The 12,209-nt window shown below is 42.7% G+C and overlaps 1 protein-coding gene across 4 annotated transcripts in view; it reads left to right on the forward strand.

Moving 5' to 3' along the window:
- Nucleotides 1–2,958: 2,958 nt before the first annotated feature.
- Nucleotides 2,959–12,209, forward strand: part of runx1t1 (RUNX1 partner transcriptional co-repressor 1) — a 57,591-nt gene continuing 48,340 nt past the window's right edge. For all 4 annotated transcript variants that reach the window (XM_065470905.1, XM_065470907.1, XM_065470906.1 and 1 more), the window contains exon 1: nt 2,959–3,496. In XM_065470905.1, coding sequence (XP_065326977.1) covers nt 3,469–3,496 — 28 coding nt within the window. In that variant the 5' untranslated portion in view covers nt 2,959–3,468. The remainder of the gene's footprint in view (nt 3,497–12,209) is intronic.

Genomic DNA, 12,209 nt, shown 5'->3' on the forward strand with positions numbered 1-12,209 from the left:
ATTTAAGCACATCCTTAACAAGCAATCCCATTATATAACCTTATGGTATAAAAGGCCCTCGCCCTCAACCTGTTTATGTTAATGATCCAAATAAGTCTAAATAAGTCAGCTACTTTCTTTTAATTGGTTGTCTTCCTTTTATCCTCTTGCCTTTGTCAGCAGCTATGTTAATGATGTTGACGGTGGCCTGCTTGGCTTCGGGCGTTGTTGATCAAATGCCAGTTAATAAATGGGATTTGAATAGCACTTGTTTACTGTCAACTCTCAGCTTATATCTGCTTCATTCTGTCTTTGTCCCCAACTATATGTGTGTGTGTGTTTGTTTGTAAGAGTTTGTGGGTGTGTGTGTGACTGTGTTACAGGTGGCCGCCCAGTAGGTGGGAAAATGCAGGAAGTCTGCTTGTCTGTGTCCACATGTATCAGACGCAGCATGTTTTTCCCTTTCAAAGGCGAGGTATCCTGTGTGAGTATGTGTGTGCGTGCATGTGTGTTTATGTATGTCGCCGATCACGCTGGGCGGCTGACTTCCAGGAACCCCTGCAGCAAAAACAGGCACTGTGTGTTTCCTGCTCTCGCACACCATTATCACAGGACACACACACACACGCATACACGGATCATTGCCCTATTCTCTTTTCCCTTGCAGGTTTCCTCAACGCCTATCCTTGTGCCTCCGGCTGTCAAGATGTTTCACTGTGATTGTCATGAGAGAACTTGCTCTTTGGGAGCAAACTAGAGAACACAAATAGGCGAGGAGTGACAGCATCCTCACAGCTCTGCCACTTTTTCTGACCACATTAGGTTGCTCACTTCGAGTGGGCACCTTTCTTCTGCACCTATTCTGACCTTTGGTGTATCTTATTCAGCTATGCGCTCACAACAGAACCTCCTTCCGTCATTTCATGTGTCTCATTATCATTCAATATCACTTCCTTACCTTTCCATTCCTCACCTTCAGCATATCTATTCGCACATCCTATCACTCGTCTTGGCCCATTGCCTTTGTCAGAAGCTTGTAAAAGGACCTAGACGGGAAAATGTAAGTACAGCACAAGTGCTAGTGACACTATCTGTCGATATTGCCTTTGAGAACACAACCCACTCCTGAGACAGTGCAGATGACAAGTGAGAGATGAGAGTATGAAGAGAGAAAAAAGCGAGAAAGAGAAAAACTCAAAGAAAAAACTATTGCAAACGATTGCCGTTAATGGCATCATTTTTCCCACACGGTGATTGCATTGAGGAATTCACGAGCTTCGCATTAACAATTCGCTAAATGCTTTACATTCAGCACACAACTGACAAATGTAGTAAGTTATGATGATGCTCCAAAATCCAGATGTTTGCCATTAAAAACGCACAGACTGAGATTTTGTTATTCAAGTGTAACTTCTGGCCCATGATTTAAACCTAAATCAGAATGTGACACAACACAACATTACACTGCACGTCATAACACACTGTCTTCCAATTAAGTGATGCATAGAAGAGGACAACAAGTGTACAAAAACTGCAGAATAAAATAAAATACAATGGAAATGATTACAAAAGAATGCTTTATGAGATGTTGTGAACAGGCAATGGTGCATGACTTGTTCAACCGTGCAGTTCAAGTCGCCCGGTTGTTATCACCGAGTTGTAAACGTAGCTTCTGCTCTGTACTTTCGCTGGCTCTGCGGGCGAGATGATTTCCAGATGGTCCCGGGAAAGTGTTTGCCTTAGGTTACTGCAGGCCAGCCAGCTTGTGCCTTTTTCAGCTGAGAGAAAGATGGAGGTGCAGTGTGTGTGTGTGTGTGTGTGTGTGTGTGTGTGTGTGTGTGTGTGTGTGTGTGTGTGTATGAAAGAGAGACAGAGAGAGCGAGAGAGAGAGAGTGTACATAAAGTGGAGACATGGCTCACACAGCCCTACTTTTTTTTTTTTTTTGGCTTCAGACATCCACACAATAGTAAACTAGGTCCTCGAGCACCCAGCTGGCTGGATTTGGTCCATGACACTCAACTGTGTGTGTAAGTGGTTCAGTGGTCAAAGGGCTCCCCAGACTAAAAAACACAAAACTAGATCATTTATTTAGAAGATAAGAAGAATTAATGCATGTTTCTATCCCCTACCGTTAATTGAATTTTGATTCCTCGCTGTGTGCCCTTTCAGCAGAAGAGGGCTCAGTGATGACTCAGTTAAAGGAGCACCTGCCAAACCTCCAACAAGCAAAAACAATGCAGAAACCCTGATGGAAATATGGTATTTATTTTGTGCATAAATTCATGAGAGCTCTCCTCATTGGTCGAAACATACCTAGAGTTTTAATGTGGAAGTTTCTGTCACTTTCCCTGTCAAACCAGTGGAACTATGTTTAGTAGCATTACAGAACATTTTCCACGTCAGTATAGCAAGATTTTTGTTTTGTTTTTTCCTTTTGAGATTCTGACATTTTCACTTGGGTTACATTTTACATGCAAATTGAAAATACAAATTCAAAGTATTTTTAGCATGGTATCCTAACAAAAACTCGGAATTTTAAGCACTTGGATGACGCCTCAGGGATATATTTTTAAAAGAGTAGCCTACACTGGACCGACTTACCCTTTAACTGAACTATGAAAGAAGCTAATCGTGACTGCAATGGCTAATGATGCTGTTGAATATACATGTACGGGCATATAAATTACGACAGACTTGGAAAATCACCTACCTATCCAGTAATGACTAAAGGACTTTAGAAAAGGGTTTTTAGGGGCTACCTCGCTTCAAGTGAAAATCCTTTAATGCCACAGACACTCAAGAAAACACTTCTGACCTGAAACTGCTTTTTCCAACCTGTTTAGGGCACACAGATGCTGGCTGCTGCCCAGTCGCCCCCACCTCCTCCTGCTCCCCTCCTCAGCAGCGCTTCAGTCCCGCCCATCGCCACCTGGCTCTGCTGCGCACCGCCGACTGGAGGCAGAGTGTCGCTACTCCTCTTCCCCACGCCAACGGAGAAGCAGAACACAAGGAGCCCGAGTCCGAGGGTGTGTGGATGATTTTTTTCTCACATATAAAAACTGATTTTTTTTTTTCCGGAATCGAAACTGACGCTTAAGGGATTTCGGAGGAAAGTAAGAAGACGGGTTTAAAAAAAGAAGAAGAAGAAGAACTCAGACAGGGTGCCCCTGCGCAGTACAGCATCCTCCCTCTGCATCTGTTTCTCATCTCTCCTCCTTTGCCTCTGCGCTTTTTACAAGATTCCCGATTCTCCCACACTGCATATCCCCAGTGACTGATCACTTATTGCAAGCCGAGAGGTGCCCTTTTTCTTTCTTTTGTCGGAGTTTGAACCACATTTCTGAGCTGCTGGGAGTATACCACCAGAGCCCCTGAGAGCTGGCTGGACTGTAGTTTTCGTCTTCCCGATACAGGCGGATCATCGAGGGGACCTTGCGCGGAGTCAAAAGGACTGGAAATTATTTAGCCCTCTCACATCGACGTGCCGCATGGTGGGAATTTCTGCCTCTTTTCAGTGTAAGTGTTCTCTCTATTAATAATAATGTTAATATTTCCCAATTCACGCCTTATTGGAGTGTTTTGTGACTTCGTATGCACACGTGTGCGCCCGAATTACGAAAGATATCACAAAATACCCAACACACCAAACTGAGATTTTGTTTTATTTCTACTTTGATATATATTTATATATTAATGTAAATTAAGCAGACTGCGCTGCAGTCCAAACCCCCCTAAAAATTATAATACAATAAATACATAATCGCCAGGGAGTGCATTTCTTTTTTGTTAGAGAAATATGTTTTTATTGTCCGAGATTATGTGAAGATCTGTTTCACATAGAAACAGTGCGTTTGTTTTGTGCATAATCGTGTTGTGTTGTTTCATTCTAATGGGAGAAAAAGACCGAGCAATCAGCGCTGATGTGTCTCACATTTATCGCTCAAAAAATTAGAGAAAGTGAAAATACTCCGGCTACTGCCTGCTAATTATCTAGTAATGTAATTAATGAAGACAGTTGGCTTTCTAGTTTGTTTAAGCAGCGTGCTGCTGTCTTAATAAAAAACAGCTCCCAGTTCACGAGCTTGTGCCCAAGATGCGCAGCTGTTCTGGGGCAACAGGCAACTTAAGTTTACGGACCTAGTCTAGTCATCACCTTCGTTTCAGGTGGAGCAATCTTCACATTAAGTGGTGATCTTCGAAAGATATTACACAACGTCTTGGGAGTTTAAAAAATAAAAAGTCACAATTTTTATTATTCTCACTGCAGAAACGGAGACAAACATTACAAACATTTCCTGCAAGTAGTCAGTAATAATCCTACTACTGACTACTTTATGTTTTTGTTTTTTTGTTTTTTTTTGGGGGGGGGGGGGTTGTTTTGTTTTACTTTTGCGTGAGGATTTTGAACTCAACCTGAGCCTCTCAGTTCTGTTCAGTGTAGAGCTGCTCCTTCTAATCTTTGCCTGGGAGTCCTGGAAAGCATTTCTAGAGAATTTGCATTTCAGACTTTGAATTTGGGGTACAAAAAAAAAAGAAAAAGAAAAAAAGGAAACATCATCCGGAGCGCTGACACAACTCTCAAACGCATCTTCTCAAACCCATGTGAAGTTTCCTTCTCCACCGCTGCGACTTTGTCATCATCACATAACCGAAAATCTCCAAAAACGGAAAACGGATTCCTTTTCTTCCCCTTTCTTTTAATGGAGTGGCATAGGGTTGAAATTAAAGGCTTTGGGCTATATTTACTCCAGTGGGAATCTTTTCCCCCGACTGGGAAAAGAACAGACATGCGGGTTAGGGAGGGAGGCTGCTATGGCACAACATGCTGTCGATGCCCGACTGTTCTCACGGCTCAGATTAGAGAGAGAGGAAAATATCTTCTGGAAAACCATAGGGCTTTGGACATTTTTTAAGGCATACCAAATGCTCCCACACAGCATCATACACATTTGTAGACGTCCAAGAGAGCGCTTGTTAAGTCCTGTCAAAGGCATGAAACAGAGCAGAGGTGGCTTTAGATGAGCTAAATAAGGGCGACCGGGTACAGAATGAGCAAGAGGCACTGATATATACTGATCAACAAGAAAACAAAGTATGGCAGCAGTTTAAAAATGCTCCTCTCGAAGAGATATTTTATTGGGATATCATGATGCAGGTGTATCCTGTGTCTGTTATACTTTTAAGTCATTGAAATGAAGATTCAGGATTATTTTTCATTCTGTCTTTCTTTCTTTTAAATCCTTGTTTAGTCTAATAATTTACTGCAGTGGCCATGCCAGGTGACGTGGTTGTTCTGGCTGTCATTTATTATGCCATCAGTTGTTTGTTTCCCATCCTTTTAACACTGGGACTTCCATTAAAGTAGTGACTTGACTGAAAAGACCATTACCTGGAGTGTGTGTGTTTACAGAGATAAGGGGGGGGGGGGGGGGGGGGGGGTAAATGAAAGGTAAACAAAGCTGCTGATGAGGGGAGAGTAAATGATAAGTGCTGTTTGCAGGTTATCTCTGCGTTTGTGTGTGTGCGCACGTGATTGGACATGTGTGAGTGCGTGCTGCATGTGTGTGCACTGTATAAACAGGCTTGTATTAACGATAGCTGCTAAGTCTCTGCGGTCCATGCTCTCCGGCATTGCACTTCCAGGGGCCATCTGCCCAGCCACCAGCCTGCCTCACACCTGTTCTCCCTCCTCCTCCTTCCTTCCTTCCTCCTCCTCCTTCTCCTCCTCCCAGCTCTTAGGCTATAGGGTCAAATGCATCAGGCCGCTGCTCACACACATGGACGGCCTTGCAAAAAATGATGGCAGCCATTTTATTCTCGCCTTCACACGCAGCCAGAGAATCACACGTAGACGTACCTCTGGTTGGCAGATTGAACAAGTGATGCTGAGAAAGGCTGTGTGTGTCACATGCACACTTTCACAATGTGGCGTGGATATCGTACACACACACACATATGCACACACACTCTTTGGTTTCACTGTTTTCCCTGTTTTTTTCATGTTAAGCACTGGTAATAGCTTCCTAGCAATTTATACTGCATATTTAAATCACAGCAACAAACAATGAATTACTGCTTTTAAAAAGAGAGAGCGCGAGAGAGAGAGATTTTTTTTCCTGTCTCGCACAGAGTTACACTGAGACTCCAGGGCTGTGATGTAGTTACAAAGCATTTCTTTTAAGTGTGTCACACAGACGTTTGGATGCAGTCCAGGTTTGCTATACGGTGAATAAGTGATGATGACTCAACACAGTTCATATGCTGACTGTCTCTAGTTTAATACAATCCACTTCAAAAGCAGCGCAACCCGGATCACCTGTAATTTTTTCGGCATTCTCAATTGGCTCTATCAGAGCCAGATTCTAGTATACAGAACTTAACACAAGCTCCCTCATTTGTATACAGCCTACAGTATATGCTCTAAATTATGTATGCTCTCAAAGATTTTTGGTTGTTTGGTTATTGTATAATTCAGTGCTTAGAATAAGTGGGCTTTCCTGGCGCTACTACTACTTGGGATTTTCACATAACTGCTGTGTCAATCTAGAAGGTCTGTTCTTATCTAACTCCACGAACAACATGAAAACTTTACAATATTCTTCATTCTTTTCACTGGGTTTTAGTGCACATTTACCTCAGCTGCTGTTACTGCAGAAATGTGTATAAAGATCGAGATGGTGGAGCCTTGGATACAGATTGGAACTGAAGCAATGCAGTCAGGGGGCAACTATCAGCTGCCGAACCGGATACTAAAATCAGTGTTGCATGCACTCCTTTAAGATGTATAGATCTCTTCTGATTATTCAGAGCTGTCTGTTATCAAGTCCCAGAGTGAATTATAGTGTGCGTGCACGTGCATGGGCATGCACATACGCATGAATGCTTTTGGAGATCGATAACCCCATTGATGGTTATCAGTGAGAGGGCAGTTCTCCTCACTGCTTATTGAATTTCATCGCCCATGAAAGAGCAGCGGTGGTATAAAAAGGACTTGCAGGTAGGTGTGTTTGTGTGTGTGCGTGTGTGTCCGTCTGCATTGTATACGCGGCGCTTGTGTGTCCACACTCTCTTGTGCTTACAGAAGCAAGAGGTCTTTGTTTTATTGTAGCTGTGAGATGGCCTTTACAGGGTCTGATTTAATGTCAAAGTGAACGGTGAGCGCCACAAACTGATTTTATTGGCCTTGTTCGTGTTTTTACTCTGGATAACATAAGACTTATAGGTCAAGTGAAGAAGAGGCCGACAGGGAAGGGCCTTATAGTTCATAATTTTTCATGGAGAATTTTACCTTTCTAGCATTTTTTTTATTATTATTTTAACTTAATTTTTCACCTAGCCAGAACTGATAATAGATTGGTTCCAGAGCAAATCTAAAAGCAGAAGTGTCATGGGAGATGTACTTTTTTCATATGTTTAGGGTAAATGGTTAGCTGTATCTATTGCACTTAGGTATCTGGGGCTTAAAGTACACACTCAAAATAGACACGTCCAGGACAATATAAACCCACACACTGTCACACATGCAGAGCGCTTCCTCAGTCTTCTGTATACAGATGCGGATTGAGTTGCTAATTAACTCTACTTTCTCTAACTGTATCGCTCACAGACAGACCTCCACACAAACAAATGCACACATATAGAACCTCTCTCTTAGGCTTCTTGTCATGATGTCTGTCCCCTTGCTCTCGCTCTCTCTCCCTCGCTCTCTCTCTCTTTCTCTTCCACTGTTTATTTTCCTGCCTCCATCTGGAGTCGGCTGATATTGTAATCGCCCTAATGCACATTGCCTTCCCTTCTCTCTCTCTCTCTCTCTCTCTCAGTCACACACACACACACACACACACACACACACACACACACACACACACACACACACACACACACACACACACACACACACTTACTCAACACACATACATACAATGTGCCATCCTGACAAGCCCCTTTTCTTATTTCAAAAGATAAGCAACTGGACGTGATTGTGTGTGTGCGTGTGTGTGTGTGTGTGTGTGTGTGTGTGTGTGTGCGTGCGTGCGTGTGTGTGTGTGTGTGCAGGTGTCTATACAGTATGTCCAATGAATACAAAAGGACATACCCACGACTGTGTTTCCCCCTACACTCTGCTAAAGGTAATGATATTGAATAGGCGCTTCTTAGTGATGTGGAGCAGCGATAAAGTGGCCAAGTGAAGATGTTACCCTTTATCGCTCACCTTCTCAATATTCACCTGTCGCCCAATTTACATTTAAAGATTAAACAGAGGACCTGGTGGGCTGGGGGTGGTTTATGTCTTCTGTAAAGATTCATCTGAAAAGGAACAGAGTGTACTGTATGTAAGAGAGTGTGAACTGCCATCTCTAAGCTTTTCTTCGTGATTCAGCAGAGGTTTGAGATGCTATACGGTGGGAATGTCTACAAGCACAAACAGACACACACACACACACACACACAAACACAAACGCTCGCACAAATCCCGAGGACACACAGACAGGTTTGATTGATGGGAAGTATGAGCTGTGAAGCTGTGCGATTAGGAGCCTTTTTTCTCCCCAGTTCACGAGAGGACAATTGCTGAAGAATGGACCAGTTTGCTTTGCTACCAGTCCATAAAACCTGACCATAAAAGTCGTTTTTGTGTGTGTGTGTGTGTGTGTGTGTGTGTGTGTGTGTGTGTGTGTGTGTGTGTGTGTGTGTGTGTGTGTGTGTGTGTGTATTTGAGAAAAGAGAGAGAGAGGCGGTGGAGTGGGCACAGACAGACAGCGCTTAAAACAAACAAACAGGCAGGCAGAAAATCAGACAAATTGACAAAGAGAGACACAAAGAAAGAGGAAGTAGATAACAAAGAGAGTGAGAAACATCATCTCACCCCTGTCACGCTTTAGCGGTTTTTATCACCTAAACTGAGGTTGCTTCCTCTGTAAAAACTTCACATTGTTAACGCTGACCTAAATGAACCCGTGAGAATAATTCTCTCTTTTTTCCTTTTCTTTTTTTTTTTTGTTTTACGAAAAAGGACTTATGTAATTTACGATCACCACCTCGGCTTATCAGCTTGGGTATTTGATTTACAGCTCGGTTCACTCTCATTAATTTTGATGTATGGATTTGGACAGTACATTTTATGAAAAGGGCAGCCGCTAGATTGGAGCCCTGGCTTGGTAAAAAGAAGTGTAATTAAGATCAGCAGACAGGGAGAGAGAGAGAAAGAGAGAAGTGTAGATCAATAGATGCAGACAGTGGACCCTCTGTTTTTTTCCCTCCGAGTATTGATTGCTCAGTCAATTACATCTAGAGAGTAGAAGAGAGAAGAAGAGATGGGGATGTGGGAGGCTGTGTGTTCAAAAATGCATGTTAGCAGACAGGAGCGTGTGCGTTATATATTGCGGTGGTCTACTCTGGTATTTGTATACAAGTGGAGGTGCAAACAGCTAGCACCAATCTGTACTGTGTTTCTTTAATATTCATAATGAAATACAATCGGCACCGGCAGAGCAATCACGTGCACGGCTGTTTTTTTGGACATCCAGTCACTGTCAGCCTTTTATGTCCCATGGGCAGACACAACTAAATCATTGTTTCCTCCCCTTGCTGGTTAAAATCACACCACTACAGCCAAATAATGAGGCCCTTTTCTTTTGTGCTTGAATTTGACTTGCATGATGGGTATTGTAGGAAGAGAGGGCTTCCAGCTGTTGTCAGTTAGTGTCACAGACAAACAGGGAGATGGGACAATGGGACGACGGCCGGTCGCTCCATCTGATTGTCTTGTTGTCAAACCAACAGCAGGTGCCTCAAATGATAAACGCAGAGTGTCAATTATTTCAAGGGAGAGCCATTTTAGAAATTGGTTCAAAGAGAAAGAGGGAGAGTGGCAGAAGGGACAGTGGGGGTTACATTAAAAAAATGGAAGGAGCTGGTCCATTTTCTCCAAATGGGGCCAAGTAAAAAGCCCCATTTTGTTTAACTTCTAGTGCGTCCTGTCCATCCTGTCCATAAAATTTCGGTCCCTATACATGACCGCTCACTGCAGTCTAACCTTAAATGGCCCGAATCATTGCTTCATTGCTAGCTGCCGTGCTAAGTGTTTGTTTGAACAGAAACAAAACAAAACCACAGTCGGTTTAATCTTAAAAAAAAAAAAAAGTATATTTAATGGCAGTTGTATCCACCCAAAAATTGAGAATTACACTTACAGGCTTCTACCTCACTGCTGTTTCTCTCAAAAGGGATAAATGTCCAGACTTTCTCTCTGAAAATGGAGAAAGCTCTCGCAGTTCAGTCAGACTGGGAGATTAGTTGTGAGGCTGTAGCTGTGTATCGATGAACAGATAGAGATCTGTAGAGCTCCCTCTTCTCACAAGTGTCCATGTGAATGTGTGTGTGTTTTTATATCTGCCTACAGTATAAAAACATATATCTTTTTGTCTGGCTTGCTCGCTGTCTGTAGTGTCATCTGATATACATCCATGACCCCAGCTGCTCTTATGGATTTGCGATTGACAGCCCTTTAATCAAGGCATCTGTTCCTCCCCTCTGTCGTACTCTAACCATATGGACATGCCATCCTCAGCTGCGCATTTCATACTAGCAATAGACGATGGGTCTCCATGGTAACCGAACTCCGCTTTTAGAAATGGGATATGAATTATATGTTTTTGGGCCTCACATGTGCAGGGATGTACACACATGCATCTATATTGCAATGTACCTTGACATTTATAGTGTTTCATATCGAGTTAGTCTGCATGATTGTGGACCCCATCCCGCGGCACTCTCTGAAGTTTTATGGCTCCAACAGTGTGCAGACGTGTTTGCCTTCTCTACATGATAAAGCCATTTGTGAAAGAATCCAAGCTTTTTTTTCCAAGACTTAAACAGCTCCAGATTGCGGCGAAACTTTTTAGTCCTGGTAACACTGAGAGCAGCACAGCACAGGAGGGAGAAATGCTCTCACGGAGCAATGAAAATCCAAGATAGAGGGAGAGCATAAATCCATCTCCTTTTGTAAGGGTACCTTTTTTTTTCTTCTTTCTTTCTTTCTTTTTTTTTTTGCAGATGTTTCAAGATGTTTGGCTCAAGTGATGGTAATTTTTTGCCCATCTGTCTTCTCTCCTCCCCCTATGTCTCTTTATCAACATCTGGTTTTCGGTGAGGCAGGGAAACAAGTATCCTTTATAAGCCAAGGGTTCCCAGTTCCCCCTCTGCTTGTGCTATTAACTTAACCTCAACTACTGCTCTCTCTCTCTGTGCACACATATTCACATATGCTAACCATTAGAAAGTCATACCATTCAGAAAATGTAATAACTTTCAGTTAGAGGCGGAGATAAAGTATTTTAGCTTTTTTTTTTTTGTTCACTCTTCACTTTTTCCATAGCTGCAAAGAATTCGAGGCTCTGGGTTTTTTTATGCCTCCCCTGAGGGAGGACAAATTACTGCCTAGATGTTAGTTTGAGGATGCTTTAGTGAGTGGAAAGCCCCTTCCCCTTAAGCATTTGGGTTGCACCCCTGGGTCTACATCTGCACCTCTTCTACACATTTAGGAGTGACGAGCATAAAGCCGCTACTCAGGGTGATAGCATCAGAGATGCACTGCATCGTTTCACTTTGTAGGAATTTTATTTGAGCATGGATGCACACAAACATTTTGCCAGACACTTTAGCAGTGCAACAAAAGTACGATCTTAATTTCCTGTTTCCTCCTTGGCAGCATTAAATTGTCCACATAATAATTCACAGCTGTGCAGGGATCATGTACTGGAGTGCAGCTGCAACTTTATGTTTGCTAATGTAGCTATCTCACACATAGGACTGAACTACACATATGTAAAAAAAAAAAAAATAATACACAGGTGTGCGCTTGCTAAATTGGTCTCTCATAAACTCAGACAGTAAGTGGCTGAATATGCAAACAAAGACAAAGCTCAGCACCATATGGCAGGGTTGTCAATCTAAAGTGAAGGCATGCAGAGCTCTCTTTGTGTTTGTTAGGTGGTCTACAAGTTTCTTGGTGTGCGTTTGATGTGATGAGTGATATTTTTAGCGTTATGTGGCATGCCATATTAACAGGCAGCCAGACACGCACACACACACAAACACATTCTTTTGCTGCCATTCCTCATCAGAATGAACACAACATACACGCACTATCCTTTCCCACCACATACCCTTGTCCTATTTCTCGTCATTTAGTCACTTAACAAAAGCATGCTGAGCTCATTGTTACTGC

Source organism: Pelmatolapia mariae, linkage group LG22 (assembly GCF_036321145.2).
Source record: "Pelmatolapia mariae isolate MD_Pm_ZW linkage group LG22, Pm_UMD_F_2, whole genome shotgun sequence".
Lineage (NCBI taxonomy): Eukaryota > Metazoa > Chordata > Actinopteri > Cichliformes > Cichlidae > Pelmatolapia > Pelmatolapia mariae.